Below are 20,218 nucleotides of genomic sequence, written 5' to 3'. Positions count from 1 at the left end.
CACTTAAACAACACAGTTTTGCCTGTTTATGAACAGCTTATTAAGGATATAAAGAATTTCTGTGATTTTCAGACTTATCTTTGAAGTTTGCAAGTCTTTAGAACTGTAGTGAATAGATGGCAACCACGAAGTTGAGCCAAGTGCCCCACCCTGCATTAGCGGAGAAGAAACTTCTTGTAGCTCTGGGTACTTACATTCACCCCTTCCCCACGATGCCTCCAGCAGAGAGCCTGGCACAGCCGAGACCTTGGGTGAACTTTCTTTTTTTTCAGCCTTGGCAGTGCTGAAGGCTTAGCTAAATGGGAAGGGAAAGGGATTCTCTGATTGATTTTCTTTTTCTCATTGGAAGTGCTATAACCAGTCTTATCTATGGTCTTTTTCATCGAACTTGACGTAGTATCTGGCAGGACGAGATGGGCAAGTTCTGTAGTCCTGCAAGGTGGAGTTGACCCCAGAAGCCTATCGCTGTGCAGAGAGGAGAGGCCGACCTGGGCGGGAGGAGGTGGGCTGGGGACAGTGCACAGCGGGTCTTGCTGAGATGGATGTTGATAACTGCTAGGAGCCTCGTGCAGACACAGGATCCTGAGCGATGGCTTATCCGCCCTCTCCCTCCTCCGCGTTTTAGCCTCAGCCTCCCGTGGTCTCTTTGACTAGAACTGAGATTACAGCGAAGCCCCTCGTTGCATTTTCATCGTTTATTAAGCTGTCTACACGAGTGACTAAGGTACTTGTGTGAAGACTTAAATCTGATCGTAAAGATGAGTTTCCCTAAGAACATTATCACACATTTTCCTAAGTGACTGAGCTCGATCTCTGAGAAGGACTTTCTAACTATTTGCATGTTTTGCCTGTGGCCTTCTACTAAAGGGAGAAAAGAAGGGCTTCCTTCCCTATTAAAATGTAGTGTGTGGACCAGAAGCATTAGAGTCACCTGAGAACTTACTAGAAATGCAGATGTTGGGTTCCTCTCCAGATCTGCTGGCTCAGATCTGCATTTTAATAAGACCCTTAGGTGATCTGAATGCCCTTTATAGTTTGAGTAGATTGCCTTTATTTATTTATTTATTTTTGTCTTCAGGGCCATACCCATGAAACATGGAAGTTCCCAGGCTAGGGGTTGAATTGGAGCTGCAGCCTCCAGCCTACACCACAGCCACAGCAATGCCAGATCCAAGCTGCATCTGTGACCTACACCATAGCTCACGGCATCACCAGATCCTCAACCCACTGAGAGAGGCCAGGGATCGAACCCATGTCCTCATGGATACCAGTCGGGTTTGTTACCATAGCCACGATGGAACTCCCAAGATTGCCTTTTGACATTTCTCCAGCATATACTCATCTCCTTACATATGTTCGTATGAACACGGGGAAAGCCTCATGCATCTATGGTATTGATTTGTAAATGCACAGATGTAAGTACACATTCTAATCAATAAAACACTTCCTGTACACAGGCCGTGGAGCTAGGTGCGAGGAATTGCAGGTGAACAAGGCACGTGTGGTCACGATGATTTCTGTAGTCTTTCCTTCTTGGGTGGTTCCATCTGGCATGGAGAGGTGAAAGAACAAAAGGCCATGCTCTTTGCACACAGTTGGTCAGAAACTGGCTTTTCTGTTCTTAGTGCTTGTGTGCGTTTGGCTAACATAGGAACTGATCTCTGAGCTAGAACTGAAGTTTTGTTTAACTTGAAAGAAGCAGAATTTTATTGCATGAGGAAATAGGCTACATTTTCATGTCAGTTAGAATTTATTTTGTTCGTGTATTGAATTTCCAAAGGGTTTTTTTTTTTTTTTTTCCCCGCAGTTCTTTCTATTGGAAGGTATTTTGCTAAGAGGTTACTCAATATTATCCTTAAATAACAGTTATATGGTATTAGTTACAGAATAAGTAGAAAAGCATGGTGTATCTGGAGGCTGTGACATGAGGCAGATGAGACCATATTGTGTGTGGTACATAATAAATAGTATTCTAAGCCCGGAAGAAAACATCTGTGTAATATATGGTTTACTTTGTCCATTAAAATACCATTAAAAAAAAGTTAAAGTTCCTGCTGTGGCTCAATGCATTAACCAGATTAGTATCCATAAGGATGCTAGTTCAATCCCTGGCCTTGCTCAGTGGGTTAAGGATGTGGCGTGGCTGTGGCTGTGGCTGTGGTGTAGGCGGGCAGCTGCAGCTCCAATTCCACCCCTAGCCCGGGAACTTCCATATGCTGTAGGTACGGCTCTAAAAAGGAAAAAAAAAAAAAAGTTGAATTCATAGAAATAGAATAGAAAAGTGGTTGCCATGGGCAGAGAGGTGGGAGAAATAGGGAGAGACTGGTAAAAGGGTGCAGACGTTCTGGGATAAATAGGGTCTGGGAATCTAGTGCATCGTATAGTGACTATAGCTGATAACACTGTATCGTATGGTTAAAATCTGCTGAGAGAGTATAACTTAAATATTCTCACCAAATAAAAACAAATTTTAAGTATGCGAGGTGATGGAGATGCTAACTTGGTGGCTCCTTCCACAGTGTGGACCAGCACATCACATCATACACTTTAAATATCTTACCATTTTATTTGAAAATTACACTTCAGTGAAGTTGGAAAAAGATAAAGTCACCGAACCTAAGATAAACAGCCATTGGAATTCCCATGTGGCTCAGTGGGTTAAGGATCTGGTGTTGTCATTATAGTGGCTGAAGTTGCTGGGTCAGGTTCAATCCCTGATCAAGGCACTTCGGCATGCTCTTGGGTACAGCCAACAACAAACAAAAAGAAAACAAAATAAAATAAGTAAACACTGAAAAAAAAATACCTTTTTAATAGTATTTGTCATGTTCTAGATAGGATAGTAACATTTTACAGCTCTGAGAAGTGTTTGAAGTTTCGTGGAGGGAAGGCTGGAGAAGGCATTAGGTGGGAAGGCAGGTGTTGTGAAGGCCAAGCTTGAAGGCAGCGCGTGATAAGACTGCGGAACTTCGAGAGTGGCAGGTGAGAGAAAGAGGAGGGGCAGGCACCTCACGATCAAAAACCCACCCACTGCTCCGAGGCGGTCCTCATCCACTCTCTTCTGAGAAGCTCCTCCTTCCCCCCCCCCCCACCCCCCCTGCAGGGATCCAGGAGAACCAGACGTGCCTGGTTAAGGCTCTTTGCCCTTGAGCCAGTTTGACTTTCCCAGGAATTTAGAGCTTGAAGTAGGAAGGGCTAGTCTCAACCCAGACTGGTCCCTGGGAACACAGAAATGCAGCAGCCTTGAGGCATTTCTATGCATTAAAGTAACAGTGCAAGCTGATCCACTTAAAAAGAAGTGTGAATCACAGCGGAAGGACCACTTTGGCTCCAGAGGGAGAGAAGTAGGAGCAAGGGATGCCTTCAGGTTTTCTTGCTCATCCTCCTAACCCCCAAGCCTGGCCCTGCTTCTGCCTCTAAGGTCAAAGAGACTCCCTCTCTCGAACTGGATGTGCCCATTGGTGCTTAAGTTCCTGCAGGTGGGTTTCTGCTACTTGTCCCTGCAAGTGTCTGACTCAGCCTCGTCCTGATCGTACACCCCTCAGTTTCTGTCTTCGCACTTTTTCTCCTGGATCTCTGGCATCTTTAGGGAAAAGACTGAGTCGTGCATGTCCCCCTGGCGCCTCGGAGGTGTTGAGCTGGAAACAGTGTGGGGAAAGTGAGGGCAAGGGAGGCGGAAAAGCAGAGAGACATATTCATCCTGTTTTCTTTAATTCTTTGGACAGTCAACACATGTGAAATGCTTCTTCCGTACCAAACACTGTGCAGTGTACTAAGGGCAGCGCGTTTAATATGGCAGGTGATTTCCATCGTCACGTGTGCTTGGTCCAGCGGGGAAAGCAGACCTGAAGTGAGGACCATTCCTGCTGGGTGCTGTGTTACGATGTGAGAACTAAGTGTCATGGGCACAAAGGGTCCCCAAGGAAGGTCTGTTTTAAACTCTGCTGTCTATAGGGAATTTGATGGCTTGTTTTATAGTTTCCTATAAGCTGATTTTTTTTGGACAAGTGAGAAGCACTTTCTTACCAAATAGTCTTTCAAAAATAATATTCTCTTGGAAGTTCCCATGGTGGCTCAGCGATAACGAGCCTGACTAGTATCATGAGGACGCAGGTTCAATCCCTGGCCTCGCTCTGTCAGTTGGGGATCCAGTGCGGCCATGAACTGTGGTGTAGGTCGCAGACGCAGCTTGGATCCCGAGTGGCTCTGGTGTAGGCCGGCAGCTGTAGGTCCTATTTGACTCCTGGCCTAGGAACTTACATATGCCGTGGGGGCGGCCCTAAAAAGTAGGAAAAAAAAATTCTCTTGACTGTGTATCATACAGTAGCTGGAAAGTAGCCTTTGACAGGATCAAGTTACAACCTGCCCAACCGGGACCTGCCTGACCTTGGAAACCAGAGAGGGGCCTTCCTGCCGGTACAGAGTTGAGGTTTCAATTATAGCCATAAATGTGATTATTTGTCTGAAGCTTCTAATAGCATTTCAACCACCACATTTGTATCACGCTACAGAGAAAAAAACAAAACAAAACATGTGAAAAACATTGGCATTTCTCTTTTCATGGTTGAGTTATTTTAGATTTACTTTACCAGCTAGGTTTGCTATTCTCGGGGTCAGACAAAGGAGCGGAGGAGAGAGAGCGCAAGCGGGAGCCAGGGTGGCAGGTGTTTGAGGTTTTTCTTGCTCTGCAGTATTGGGTGTCCTGTCTGGGCCTTGACTGTCAGCTTTCCCCTTGGGTATGGAGACGAGGTAAAGGAGCTTGCCTGCCAAAGATGGGGTGGAGAGGAGGCTGAGAGGGCCAGAGTCTCGCCTGGGGGAGGGTGTGCTGGACAGTTGGGAAACCTCTGTGGATTCTGTCCTTGCCGGGGCAGCCAGGTGGAATTTACTTTGGCTCCTAAAGTGTATATGAATTTCCCCCCAAAGCAAAACAGAAGTTGGCTTCTCAAAGGTAATTCCAAACAAAAGGCACACTCAATAAATAAAATGGCCAATTTTGTATTTCTGGCCGTGTGCCTTGGCTTGGCAGCAAGGCCTATGCCTAGTCTGAGGCTGTGGTGGGGCCGCTTCAGTTTTCACACCAGTGTGGCCACTTTATCATTTACTCAGCTAACTTCTAAAGTATAGGAACTCAGAGTTCCTGTCGTGGCTCAGTGGTTAACGAACCCGACTAAAATCCGTGAGGTTGCGGGTTTGATCCCTGGCCTCGCTCAGTGGGTTAAGAATCTGGTGTTGCCGTGAGCTGTGGTGTAGGTTGCAGACGCGGCTCGGATCCCACATTGCTGTGGCTGTGGCGTAGGCCGGAGGCTGTAGCTCCGATTCGACCCCTGGCCTGGGAACCTCCATATGCTGTGGGTGCAGCCCTAAAAAGACCAAAAAAAAAAAAAGTATAGAAAGTCTGCTAAGTAAAGTAGGTCAGACAGAGAAAGACAGTATGATTTCACTCACGTGGAATATCGAAAACCAGCAAACAAAATGAAGGAACAAACCAAATAAAAATAAATTCGGTGACGCAGTGAGGACAGGGTAGCGGTTACTGGGCAGGGAAGGTGGGTAGGGAAGGGGATCCCTGGAAAGGGATAGATGGATGGAAACTGAATTTTGGATGCCAGGCACATGGGAGGCATGCAGATGTGGAAATATAATGGAAAAGTTGTGGTATAAACTGATGTTACCTCAAGAAAACATAAATCTAAAATTTTTACAAGTTAGAAATTTAAGCGAATAAATAACAGTTAAAAAACTAAGTATAGGAACTCTAGTTCTCTCCGTAACACATAACTTTGAACGGTCTGCTTTCCAGTTTTTATCAATAGCCTGGTTGAGAGAAAGGCTGTTTCTTATGTACGGGGCAGGGGCATCGTGAGGGCTGCGCGGTCCGGTCACTCATCTGTGCGGAGAGGGTTCCCACCCCGTGTTAGTCCTGCGCCGAGATGCCTTCGTGCAGGGCGCGCTCGGCTCATACTGCTGCGTGAACACGAAGGGCGTTAGGGCTGCTCTTGAAATAGCTGCCAACCCTCATGCTCAGCGCCCCTTTGAGGAAACACTCGGGCAAGACGTTTTAGATGGAAGAGCCCGAGGCCCTTGGCGTTCTCCAAGGCGGATCTTGCCACCCGGCGTGCCCCGTGCTGCAGGGTGTGGGGATGATCCAGATGGATTGATTGCAGGCCTGGAGAGCTGAGCCACTCACCTGGGCAGGGGCGATCCTGGCATGCAGGCCCTCGCTGTCCCTCCCATGTCTGCCAGGGGCTGTTCAGATCTTATTTTCTCTGTGAATTATGAGGCCCAAAAGGGTAGGGGGACCCACTCTCAAGACCTGGTGGATCATGTCCAACACCGAACCTGTAATATTCCCAACAGATCTTTGTTGTGATTTTCTTTCTGTTCTTATATGTGTTTTCCTTAGTCATGACTTTCTGCTTATTTTTGTCATATGATATCACTTTCAAAGCCATTTCAAATTCTCTGTGAATGAGGCAGGGAATGCATTAAATAGATTATCTTAGTTAAGACAAATGGAGAGATGAAGTTTGAACATAATCTTAACTGTTTACGCTAAATTCACTGAAAAAAAAATATACCTTGTTTAAGATTGGAGTGTTCAGAGTCCTATGTCTGGATGGGAAACTGGAATTTGATTTCCATTTTTGCTACCAGTTTGCTGACTCATTTTGGACAAGTCCTTTCATTTTCTCTGCTCTGAACCTAACAGATGAGCTGTCCCTTTTCTTTTCCTTTCTTTTCTTTTCTTTTCTTTTCCTTTTCTCTTCTTTTTTTGGCCATGCCCACTGCATGCAAAAGTTCCCAGGCCAGGGACTGAATCTGCACCATGGCAAAGACCTAAACCACAGCAATGACAATGCCAGGTCCTTAACCCGATAGGCTACCAGGGAACTCAAGACTGTCCATTTTCTTCTCAGATTTGTAGAAATTTATTTTGGGTATAAGATATGTCAAATAAGTATTTGTAAAGGTCTTTCAGGTTTAGTGATGTGTACTATCAATGCCTATCTTAACCCAGAGGGATTAGGAAAGACTGGCTAATTTGCAAGGTTGTGGCTGGATTGGTTCCCTTTCTCCATTTGTTGGAACTGAGGCCTTACAGCAACTTGAAATTGAGGATTTAGAAAATTAAAATGATTAAGACGGTCATGTTGATATGTTTATGTTTGGTATGGAAATGAGTTGTTTTGTATGGAAATTGTGTGTTAATTTTCCCATTGGTGAGGTCCGAGGATTTAGGACAGTGAAGGTGGTTTGTGTACTGCCCCATCCCTTCTGCTGGGTTTATTAGAGTTTGGGGGGAGATTCATGTGGAAAGATGCGTGATGGGTATTTAAAATAATGAATTTGTCATTCCTGTTTTTATAAGGTAGTGATTGTTTTGGCAACTTTTAGACAAAACCTTTAACTCAGTTGAGGGAGTTTCTTCATGGGGGAATATGTGAATGATTGGGAAATGCGCATCCTATTGTTTAATTTATATCTTATTTCAAATAACTTCTTGCTTCCTAGTTGTGAAGAATATTGCTTCTTTGTTGGTTTCTTTTAGGTATAGGCTGTATTATAGAACCATGTATAGAAAATATTGTTTTCACTATTGGCATTCTCAAGAATAATAATGTAATCGGGTCTTTTAATTCTCTGTTGACTAAGAAGAAAAGGTACCCAGGCAACTTTGATTTTTAACAGAAATGAAGGAAAACGTAGATTATCCAAACTAGAGATAGCAGATATTAGTGAATCTGAATAATTTTAGCATTTATTATCATGCTCTGATTTTCCTCTGACAGAGTAATTTAGAGCTTATTGTGGTTAGATCACTTTACGATAACTTGAAACTTAGCTGGGAGAAAAAGGGGCCACTGCCAAGTCACTGCAATTTTGCTGATGTTTCTCAGACCCAATTAAAAGAAAACAAAAGGTTCATTTTAGTTGAATGCATAAAATATTTGATCTAAACAACAAAAAAAAAAAACCTGTCTAATGCTAGGCAGTTGAAGTCCTAAATGAAGCACTCTTAATGAAGCAGAACATGGGCTGAATATTGTAAACCTAATAAATATCATCTGGTGACAAACAGCTGAATGCACTAGTGGCTGTGAATTCAATCTTTGCTTTGTGGTGGTGGGATGCTCTTTGTAAGCCTTTCTATTCAAGGCCCTCTTATCATGGAATCCTGACGTTTAACTTCACCAGGATGCCTTGAACACCTGAAGTTTTATTCACAGAGGTACCGTTGCTTATTTAAACTGCCCACTATTACATCCCGTGAAGATGAGCGTCTCCTGCCAGCGAATGCCTTTAGCCTTGTAAAGCTGCCAGTGTGATTGAAATCCACCCTTCAGCCTTCAGTAGAGCTTGTGTTTATTTGAGTAAAGTTCAACCACTCAGCAAAGGACTGGAAATAAATTAGTCATAAAATGAAAGAATTATAGGTGTAAACAAGAGAAATTGGGAAACTTGCCTCAAATAGAAGTATTTTGAGAATGCCTTCTCTCAACTTACATTTTTTTTGAGGTGGGGCGCCCACACCCCTGGCATGTGGAAGTTCCCAGGCCAGGGCTCCAACCTGCACCACAGCAGCGACCCAAGCTGCTGCAGTGACGATGCCAGATCCTTAACCTGAGAACGCCGCAACTCTCATTTTTGGAAAGCAAGAGCGATATTTTTTTCTTAGATCTTTCCTAACTCTTAAGGATTAGGATTTCTCTCCAATCCACTTAATTACTGCGCTGTTGAAGTTGATGTTGGTGCCCTGTATTCCCTTTGCCTAGGCTCATATCCTCTGAGCTTCCCCCCCCCCCCCCAGATTATATGGTCATGATGTAATCAACCAGGCTGAGGTTTCTCTTTATTTTCATCCTCCCTAAACTTTAAGCTGAATACCTGCCTTTAAACGACAAAGATTTCAGTTTTTTAAAGCACTCAGTATTATGAAAGTGTTTACTTTTTTATTTTAATTTTAATTTCTTTTTTCTTTTCTAGGGCCACACCCGTGGCATATGGAGGTTCCCAGGCTAGGGGGCTAGTCAGAGCTACGGTTGCCAGCCTATGCCGCAGCCACAGCAGCACCAGATCCGAGCCGTGTCTGTGACCTACACCACAGCTCACAGCAACGCCAGATCCTTAACCCCCTGAGCGAGGCCAGGGATCGAACCTGCAACCTCATGGTTCCTAGTCAGATTCTTTTCTGCTGCGCCACGACGGGAACTCCTAATTTTAAAGATAAGATTTTGACAGGCCATCAAGGCCTAAAGTCCTGACACTAATATAAGAGAATATTATTTCTCATTACCCATAGACCCCTACAAATTTCTTTTCTATCCTATTTATGCCTTTCATTATCTTACTTCCCCAAATTTTGCCAAATGTGATTCTCTTGATGGTCATAAATCTGAGACGGAGAAGGGAGATGGCAGATCTTGATCAGATAGCATGAGAAAGTGGGTTCTTTTCTCATTTCTAGTTGAAACATACTTCATCTAGAGTTCAGGGATTCAGGGTTTTGCTTTGTTTTTGTTTTCGGCTGTGCCTGTGGCAGGCGGAAGTTCCGAAGCCAGGGGTTGAACCCACGCCACAGCAGTGACCTGAGCCATAGCAGTGACACCTGATCCTTAATCCTCTGAGCCACCAGGGAACCCCAGGGGTGTGGTTTTGACAGTGAGTCCGTAGAGAGGAGCCACTATTTTTGTAATTTTGTCGTTTTGGTCCGCCGCTCTGCTCAGCTTTTGGCAAATGCTGAATCGAGGAAGAATGGAACAGTGTCTCAGCCGACTCATCTCTAATCGGAACTTTCAAACATCCAAGAGGCCCAGTTATTATCAACTATGGATTTACCAGTGTCACAGCATTTAAAGCTGAATTCTTGTTTGGGCCACATCGCATTTTTGCAACCCGACCCCAGATACTGTGTTTAAGTAGAGTTTTGTTTGTTTCCTCCCTTATTCTTCCTTCCAAAGGATCCCCTTTTCCATTTGGTCATAATTACCATGACTGTACTGTGTGTTGTTATGCTTCCCTAGACAGTTTTGCCCTTTGGTATTTTCTTGCGTGGATGCATAGGAGCTTATTGTGTATAGGCTCTAGCACCAGTCTTTCAGAGGTGGTTTTTTAAATTAATTTCTGCAGAGTTGAAGTTAGAAGGATCTTGGTGTCCATTTATTTACACCCCCAGCCCTAGAAGGAAAGGCATGTACTGTAACCCCAAATGTGGGCATCCATATTCCTTTCAATTCATTCCTTTCCTCTTTGGCCCTGTGGGGCCTCCGGCTAACCAACCCAGGACCTCTCCCTATGGGAGTCTCATGGGTGGGAAGTGGTTTGAGGACTACCCACCCACCCAAAGTCATCACACACACACACACACACCACACACACACACACACACACACACAGGGTTACTGGGATGTTTTCCCATGATGCCTCTTTGAAGGGCTCTTTGCACCTGGAGGGCCCTCTAGCTCTGGCAGTCCTCTGTCTACAGTCATCTTGGGTTCAAGTATATGTGTTCTGCAACAACATATTTTCTGTTAAAACTTCTTTTGTTTGAGAGTTCCTGTGGTGGCTCAACAGTAATGAACCCAGCTAGTATTCATGAGGACACAGGTTCGATCCCTGGCCTTGCTCAGTGGGTTAAGGATCTGGCGTTGCCATGAGCTGTGGTGTAGGTCGCAGACGCAGTTCCGATCCCGAGTTGCTGTGGCTCTGGTGTAGACCTAGCCTGGGAACTTCCATGTGCCTCAGGTGAGGCCCTAAAAAGGCAACCCCCCCAAAAAAAAACAAACCAAAAAACCCACTTTTTTTTTAATATGGTCCTTTATAGGAAATGTCTTTCCTTTTGAATTTGGGTGGTATTTCCTACTATAGATATAAAATAATTTAAACTAAGGAGGTGACATTGGGGGTAGGTTTTAGAAATCATTGCAGCATGTCTTGAACATAGTAAACATTCTAAATTTTTGTTGAAGAATAACAAGAAATTTAGTAAATTGGGAAGAAATAAGGAATAAAGACCTAGCAATGTAGATTTAAGGGTAGTCTGTGCAGTATTGTAAAAAAGTCTTTTAAATCACATTAAAAGATCACCGGGTTTTCTAATTACTGCATAACCAGATATGAGCTTTGTTTTTGTTTTTGTTTTTGTTTTTTGACAACTCTAAGGGTAGCTTTATGACATTCCCAGTATGTTTTTATTTCCAATGACATCTTTTCTTTTCTTTTCTTTCCTTTTTCTTTTCTTTTTGTTTAGGGCCACACCCAAGATATATGTAAGGTCCCAAGCTATGGGTCTAATCAGAGCTACAGCTGCTGGCCTACACCACAGCCACAGCAATGCCAGATCAGAGGTGCTTAGGCGACCTACACCACAGCTCACAGCAACGGCGGGTCCTTAACCCACTGAACAAAGCCAGGGATCAAATTCGAGTCCTCATGGATACTAGTCGGGTTCTTTAACCACTGAGCCATGACAGAAACTCCCAGATATGAACTTTGCAGTAAATCACATAGCAAATACTTTATGTGGCCAGGCAGGCAGCTAAGTGATTATTCTTGACTGAATTTAGCTATGTGTGCTGCAGTGAAGTTTTGCTTCATATGCTCAAGCTTATAGCTTAATAAATTGTTAGATATTTAAAAATTTATAGGAATAGCAAGAGAGTAAATAAAGACAATGTTGTTAACAGGAATAGCAAGAGAATAAGTAAAGACAATTACAGAAATAAGCTTGTCACTCGAACACAAGAACTGTATTTAGTTTTTCCATGTGTATTTTTGTGTGCAGGTACTTCAGGTAGTACTGTAATCAGTGAGTATGCTTTTTTTTTCTTTTGCCTTTTTTCAGCTAATATAGTTTTCCATGAAATTTTTAAATTTTTTTTTTTAATACGACATTTTAGGGCTGCACCTGTGGCACGAAGGTTCCCAGGCTAGGGGTCTCATTGGAACTGTAGCTGCCGACCTACGCCAGAGCCACAGCAACACCAGATCCCAGCCCCGTCTGCAACCTGCACCACAACTCATGACAACGCCGAATCCTTAACCCACTGAGCGAGGCCAGGGATTGAACCTGCAACCTCATGGTTCCTAGTCGGATTGTTTCCACTGAGCCACGACGGGAACTCCATGAAATTATTAAATTTTAATCCTGCATACATGTTAGGGGATTATGAGACCTAGCCTCTCAAGCATCTATGTAGAGATTTTTGCCAACATACTTCATAGGCCAAAGGGAGTAAGTTTGGCTTTCTTAGGGCAGTACATTAAATATGGTTTGATTGTTTTTTTTTTCCAGCAGTGTTCTTTTGGGGACCTAGTTTCTATCTGTGGCGAAACCAAAAGAATATATACGGCTGTAGTGGTGGAAGTTTGAGGGGGAAATTATTTTTTATGTTTCTATTTTCTAAATATATCATGTTTGAAAATTAGAAAAAAAGAAGTACTTTCTGCAGTTGAGAAGATTTTTGTTGGCGGTGTTGTCGTCGTTCAGGGCCCTTTTATAGAAAATGAGAAAAACGTTACCAAGTGATGTGTTTATGAAATGGTTCTATGAGGAGAACTTGAAGTTCTTGTGTAGTTGAAAGATAATCTAAGTTGGGTGTTTGAAAATAAGACTGTGTATTTGAATTTCGTCTTTGAACCTCTTCCAGCTTTTTTTTTTTTTCCCCTTCGACCTTGGGTAAGACCTCTAATCATAACTGAGGAGTAAGAAGGAAAGTGTGTGATGCCGACTGTGATGATGTCGATGGGTAGTCCCTGACCCACAGGGCTCTGCGAAGATGTGGGGAGAAATGGAAAAAGTAGGCGGAGCTCTTTAGAACACGATTTCAGTGTAGAAGGAGTGGTCAGAAGGCCCCCATTCCTACGATCGCGCGTGGACAGGGGAGGCTGGGAACCGGAGGCTGACTTGGCCCCTCGTGGCTTCTAAGCACGGTTCACTCACTCCGGCTCAGGGGTCCTCAGGGAGGCTTTGTCCAGGCCTGAGGGAACCGACCCACCTGATGGCTTTCCTCTGGAGCCTCGGTCAAGTTGGTTCTCTTAGATTGAAACAAAGCTTCTGTGTTTTTCCAATGGGCAGCCTCCAGCATATCCCTTGAGTACTGAGAGTGAAAGGCTTCTGTGAGTCCCCATGCCCTAAGTCAATTCTGAATGCAAAAATAGATTGCTTGGCTTGTGTTGGGGGGTGGGGGGGGCGTGGGGGGGTGATAAGCCCTTCTTTTGTTTCCTTAGTTCAGAATAGATCGGTTATTTCCCTTAAAGATGGGTAGGAGGGATAGAGTGCAGACAGAAGGCCTACACAGCACAAAATATCGTTAGTCTAGTCAAGCATATTTAGACATGATACTGACAGAAGAGCCGAGACCACGCCCCTTGGAACCTGCCCAGTTTGAGAATATTTGCCATATCCATTAAAAGGATAACTGAAAATCTAGGGGTTGGTTGTAAAATTACTGTTTTTATTTTATTTTTTTTTTTGGTGAGTGGGGAGCTCAGTGAACTGTGTGTTGGGAAATAGTGGGAAAAAAATAGCCACCCGCTTTGAGCTAGTTAGTCACTCCTGACTCCATGCGGATCATTGTTTTGTTAATTTCATCAACATGTTCATTTCTTTCAGCTCCATGTTCATGCATGTCTTTTAACCCGGAAACAAGAAGACTGTCCATAGGTCTAGACAATGGTACAATCTCAGTAAGTACACATAAATAAGCTTTCCAGTTGAAATACTTCCCCTCCTCTGGAGTATGTATATATGTGCATTGTGATGAGAATGACTTGGTAGGTTTTTTTTTTCAAATGAACAAATTAATTTTCTTGCTAAGTTAAGTGGAAATTGCAGTGCAGCAGATTCCTGTCACGTGGAGGGAGAGCTGTCATCAGTCTCAACTTAAACGCTGACAAGATTCAGCTTGACTTACACAGGAATAGGGGCATTAGGGGGCCGTGGAGTGAACTGAGGGCTGGCGAGGACAGGCCGTAATAGTAGTGGCTTTGCTCAGATGCTTAATCGGGGCGTCACGCCCCCCCCCCCCCCCACAAGTGACGGAACACGAGGGCAGTGGCCCCTTAGACCTGCGTGTCTGATCTTGTCTTTGGTACTTGAGTTTGGCTTCTTTCCTCCCTCTCCTGCTCCTCGCTGTCTTCTTAACTCCCTCTAACATGTGAATAGAATTCTGTAAATGTGTACAAATTTGTAAGAAAGCACAGAATCTAGATTTAGTCTGGCGGGTGGATAGATCCAGACAAAGAGTGGATCTTTTGGTTGTAGATCTTGAGGGAACTCAAGTGGCCAGAGATTGGAATTTCGGGGTTTACTACTTAATCATCTTTTATATGTTTATTTTCAGCTAGTATGTGAACTAGTAACACGGCTGACCTGGTGAATTCTCTAGTCTTGCCTTTAATTGTGGGCAAGAGAGGCCCTGCTTCGGGACCCGGGAATTAGAGGACCCTGCTCTGGCCACACCTCCCCACAGGTGAAGGATCTGAGGGGCCAAGCGCAGGTGCCCAACCTAAGCCCCCACCGTGCCCACCCCCACGCCCTGGGTCCCTGACTCTGGAAATTCCTGCCGCCAAACAGCTTAGGGGCTGCATGGGCCTTTCTCCTGGGTCTGTCCTGAGGAGGATAAAACTGGTAAATGTACCCTTAGTCTGAAGTGGTTTGAGGTGGGTAGGATGTCCGCACATGTGAGCCAGGCCCCTCTAGGTGGCGATGGATCCCGGAATGGGCAAGAGGGGTGTGGGCCGGCCCGCCCGTGTGACCACACGATGATGTGGAACTTGAAAGAGTCTAAAAATTCTGACTTTGTACTTGTGCCTCCAGGTGGTTGCAGGTGGGTTTATCAAGATTGGAGGAAGAGACCATATTTGATAGTTTAACTTGAATTATAACTTTTGCGTGTTTAGACACATGGCATGTGGGTCTCCATTTCTAGGCTTGACCCAACCCCTCTGAGGGATGTGAACAGGTGGGCCTGACGTTTGCCATTTGATCTTTAGTCAAAACACTTGTTTGGAGGGGGTCCCGTTGTGCCGCAGCATGTTACAAGCCTGACTAGTATCCCTGAGGATGTGGGATGAATCTCTGGCCTCGCTCAGTGGGTTAAGGATCCAGCCTTGCTGTGAGCTGTGGTGTAGGTCGTAGAAGAGTCTTGGATCCCGCGTGGCTATGGCTGTGGTGTAGGCCGGCTCCATTTGATCCCGAGACCTGGAACTTCCATGTGCCGCGTGCTCGGCCCTAAATAAGTGAAAAACAACCCCCCCCCCCCCCCCCCCGCAAAAAAACCAACAACAACAACAACAAAAAAGACAACCCACAGTTGTTTGGTGATCTTTATGGAAATTCTTAACAATATTGTTACATAGAAATCAGCCTATTGACAAATATTTCTGGAAGTCCCATAAGGTCTAATGCGTCTGGTACGTCCGTAAGCCCTGTTCCTAAGGAGGACAGGAGAGAAGGTCATGATGCAGATCTTTGTCCACTTTATGAAGAGTCGTTTTTACCAACCCAGTATGTGTAGTTTTTAAAAGATAAGGGGGAGGTAATTGGATTGTTCAGTGAACTGAAGTTTCATCATAAGGGAAAATCTGAGATGAGCTGAGGTCTATATTTTGCCCAACAGTTCAGGTAATGGTAGCTCACTGTCTGTGAAAAGCCTTACGTGTGTATACAGCATATAGATGATGCTTTGCATTTTAAAAATTAATATAGGGGTTAATGGGTGCTGATAAATTTGGCTTCGAAGGTAATGCAGGTGAGCCACGTAAGTTATGGAGAGCTCTGGCTATTTACTGCACATAAGGAGAGACCCTCTTAGCCATTATTTCTTTAGTAAATGAAACTGCCAGAGAACCAGAACATAAGTCAGGAACTGAACCAAGATGCTTCTCTTGGGGTGTCAGCTTGGTGTGGTGATACCAAATCTTACCTTACCCGGTCTTCTAAAACACGATGAAGGACTTGACTTGTATGAAATAACTTCCTTTAAAACTCTCTCTTTCATATTGCTGAAGAAGATGAATTGTGTAACGTACCTATTCTTATCTGAAGAATTGTAAAGAGCTCTGTGTTAGGAAACGGTACCTTGAGAGAACAGCGCTCTTCGCTTCGGGTTCAGCATCCTCATTGATCACGACAGTAACAGATTCTCTACTGGAAAGGCTCACACAGAGTCTCAGCTGTTTATTTAATAGCTTACTTTCCAGACATGGGAAGTCCTCTTCAGAGACTATACATTTTCTGTTCCCTGAATGTAGCAAATAAATTTGGAAAGAAATACTCTAGGTTAACTTATTTTAAGACAAAGGAGGAAATCAGAGCAACTCCTTACTTCGCTTTATTTTGCTGATGAAAAGAGATCTAAGAGGCAGTTAACCTTGTGTAACTGAGCAGTTTATTAAAGATGAAGTAGAGATAACAGATATAGGCCATTCTTTCAAAAGTCTGGCCACAAAAAGAAAGGGGGGCGGGGGGAGAGAGAGAGAGAGAGCTCCAACAAATGTGTTCATGGACAAGCAGCTGGAGGGTCCTGTCAATTTGGAGGATTCAGCTGTGGGGCAGAAGAGGGAGACTTTCCATTTTTAAGACAGGAGGGAAAGACAGAGACAGTTTTGCGGTATAAGAGAGAAATGACCTTTTATTTTTCCCATGAAGGAGCCAGTTAGATCACCCACTGAGAGAAACAAAAATGGGGCGAAGGTATATTTTCATGGTCATAACTTTTGTTTTCTGACCTTGTAAGCCCAGAACCCCTTCCACCATCTTGGTCTATGGTCCCGAGTACCTCTCAAGGTCATGTTCAAATGTTATCTTTTCATTTTCTCTTTCTTTCTTTCTTTCTTTCTTTCTTTCTTTCTTTCTTTCTTTCTTTCTTTTCTTTCTTTCTTTCTTTCTTTCTTTCTTTCTTTCTTTCTTTTTTTTTTTCTGGACAGGTGGTTCCTGAGGCCTCCCAATTAAAATTAATCACACACAGTACTCAGTAGGTTAGTTGTATTGTTCTTGCCTATTTAACTTGTTTTGTAAAAAGTATTCAAGTCTGTCTTCTCCATTAAAACATTGAGTGTTGAAGATTTGGTCAGTCTTTTACTTTTTTTTACTCATCTCCTCTCCCAGTGGATCTTAATGTGATTCCTTCTACAAATTAGGGACTCAGTAAATAATTTGTTAAATAAGCTGTTGACGAAAGTATAAACGCTGTTACTATTAATATGGTTGGTTGTAATAAGTACCTGCTTAAATTTCAAGATAGTTTATTTGTACAGTTATATTGGTTTTCAAAATGCTTTTCACAATGGAATTAACTTCTCCTGAAGAAGAAGGTGTGCTAGTAATTTGATTCACCTCGAGTTTGAGTTTCCAGAAATGCCTTCTGTTTTTAATGTTGCAAGAAGTCAGATTGCACTAAGTACTATTCATTGCTAAGTAGAACTTTAAATTTTTCTATCAAAATGCATCATGTTTTCTAGCCAACCAACAAATACCTAAATAACAACTGCATGCAGAAGATTACGCTCAGTTCTGACTTGGGGCTCCTGGTCTCAAAGAGCTTATCGTTCACTTGGGGCAAAATGAAAAATAAAGTTAGGAGAGAAGTATAACAAAAAGTTAAAACAACAAAAGCAGCGTTACGCCAATGTGTGTGATGTTGGCCAGGCAGTGCGGTCAGGTGAGAGTGAGAGAGAATCATCTGTGCCAGCCTCACAGAGACCGGGTACAAGCTAGGATTTGATTGGCTAACGACAGGAAGGTAAGGCGTTTCAGGCAAAATGAATGGCATGGGGGAGAAAATAGGCTCATCTTTATAAATATATTTTTTCTTCTTCATCAAACCTGTTAGGGAGCCAAAATTTTCATTTATTTTATTGTTTAATTTATTGTATTTACTTTTATTTATAAAATATGTACACGTTTAAATAAAAATTTCAATAAAATATTGCCATTTTTGTTGATCTCTTTACTTAATATTTATTTATTTATTTATCTTATTCCAAGGTAAAAGCATAGTTATTGAAGAGTTTTTGAACAAGGCTCCCAAATGATAAAGTCTCTGTTCTTTGCAGATTAATCTCATATACGTGTTACGGGAAATTTGATTGGGATGAGAGGAAGAGATTGCTCTACAGAACGTTTAGCATGCAGGGTAGTGGTTATTGTCAAAAACTAAATGATGTTGATTTGACCATGTATGGATTCGTTATTGCTGTTTTGGTAGTTCTTGTGGTTATTATATTCTTCAGATTTCATATAGATTATCTGAGGGAATGAAAAAGGAAAGAATAAACACTTATTGAGCATCTGCTATGTTCCAGGTGCTCTGCTTTACATGCATTCCCTCCTTCCAGCTTTAGGGTAGTTCTGTGAGAGGGATGGTACACGTGCTTCATTGAGCCAGGAAGCGGCTCTCGGCAGAGCTAGGGACTCTGTGTGCCTCGCCTCACCCGACACTGCTGAGCAGGAGCCACTCCTGCTTCTGTTAAAGGCTTTTTCCACCCTGCCTGTTGCCTCTTTCTCAATAGGAGAGTCTATCCCTGCCTACTGAGTTCTCCCTGCCTAGGGCCTCATTTGTCCCTGAGTCTGTCTCCTTCACTAGACTGTCAGCTGCCTGAAGGCAGAGACCATGTCTCTTTCAGTGTTGTTTCCTGGACCACTGTAGACTTTTGTAAACATCTGTATTCCTGTCATCAGGAGGCTCCAGCCAAAGGCGGGCACTTAATCAGCAGGATAAAGTTACTCCCAGCACTTGACAGAATATGAGTGAATCGTGTGTTTGGGGTATACAGGAGATTTCCATGTCCATATTCTGCTTCCTGAATTTCATAAACAGATGCATAAATACAGGAACTAAAAAACCTTAGTAGAAATATTATGTGATCCTGAAAGTTTGTGGGACCCTCAAATATACTCTCCGTAAGTCTTTTATTGCTCTTCACAGCTAAGTCTAGCAATCTGATGCAGTTTGGGGATTACCGAAGGAATATGCCTTCTCTGACCATTAATCATGATTCAGAGGTTCATATATTTGCAGTTAAATTAACATCTTTCCAAGAGTATCTGTCTGTTTTCATGTTTCGCCAGTGGTATTCCTTAGATGGTATGTTCTAAAAATTGCCTCACACGATGGAATTCAGAATGGTGTATGTCTTTCCTAAATAGGGAATCTGTATCACAGGTCCCTTTCAATTCTAACCTTTTCTTATCTCTGGCAAAGCATTCTTGTAGTGGGGAAGCAAAATATGTCCCCCTTCCAGAAGACCTATAGCTTCAAGGGAAAGGAGTGTAGTCTCTGTAAAAGAGGATATTCCTTGTTTTAAATAAAGGAAGTTACCTCTTTGACCAGGAGGAAATCCAGGAAGGATCAGAGCTATTTTTCTCAGCAGTAATCGGGATCTTAAATTCCAAGTGTTTTGTTGTATCATATCAGCACCTGGTACACTACTTTCCCAGAGCTGCTGCAACAGAGCACTACAGACTGGGGGGCTTAAAATAGTAGAGTTAGATCTCTCACAACTCTGGAGGCATTAAGTCCAAAATCAAGCCATGCTTCTTCTGGAGGCTCTAGGGGAGAATCCTTCTTTGCCTTTTTCTAGCCTCTGGTGGCTGCTGGAAAATCCGTGGCATTCCTTGCCTTGCGGATGTGTCCCTCCTGCCCTGCCCCCATCTGTGGCCTTCATCTTTGTGTCTTCACATGGCCTTCTTATAAATCATTGGATTAAGGGCTTACTGTAACCCAGGATTATCCCATTTTAACTAACCTACATCTGCAGAGACCTTAGTTAGAAATGAAATCATATTCTGAGGTTCCAGGTGGACATGAATTTGGGGAGGACGTTTTTCAGCCAGTACAACTGGTAATCTTCTAGCTACAGAATTTCCCTAGCAGTGTTATAGTAGTTGACTAGGAAACAGTTTTGTGAATGTGTAATATGATGCTTTCAGGAAGAGGTGGCCAGAAATAATAAAAGATGATGATTCAGAATCCTCTTGGGAGCGATTAGAAAAATTGGAGTTGAAAAGGACCTTAGTTCTCCCCCTAGATTAAGTGATAATATATTGGGTGGATCACATGTCAAGAGCTAGGACTCTCTCAGCCCCTGGACAAATTTTCTTACCATACCTGCCTGATTTCGCACAAAGACAGCCCAATGGCAAAGAATTGCCCAAGGGTGGTCACTGATGAATTGGAAGCTTGTGTTATTCCATGCATCTAGCCATTGCTAAGAA

The 20,218-nt window shown here is 43.4% G+C and overlaps 1 protein-coding gene across 3 annotated transcripts in view; it reads left to right on the top strand.

Moving 5' to 3' along the window:
- The window catches only part of WDFY2 (WD repeat and FYVE domain containing 2), a 183,346-nt gene that overhangs the window by 82,280 nt on the left and 80,848 nt on the right, over positions 1 to 20,218 (top strand). For 2 of the 3 annotated variants that reach the window (XM_047756167.1, XM_047756166.1), the window contains exon 3: positions 13,613 to 13,686. The exons of the other annotated variant lie outside the window; for it this stretch is intronic. In XM_047756167.1, coding sequence (XP_047612123.1) covers positions 13,613 to 13,686 — 74 coding nt within the window. The remainder of the gene's footprint in view (positions 1 to 13,612; positions 13,687 to 20,218) is intronic. 3 annotated transcript variants of the gene reach the window in all.

Source organism: Phacochoerus africanus, chromosome 13, assembly GCF_016906955.1.
Source record: "Phacochoerus africanus isolate WHEZ1 chromosome 13, ROS_Pafr_v1, whole genome shotgun sequence".
Lineage (NCBI taxonomy): Eukaryota > Metazoa > Chordata > Mammalia > Artiodactyla > Suidae > Phacochoerus > Phacochoerus africanus.
The sequence above is the reverse complement of the archived record's forward strand: the minus strand, read 5'-3'. Positions and strand labels throughout refer to the sequence as shown.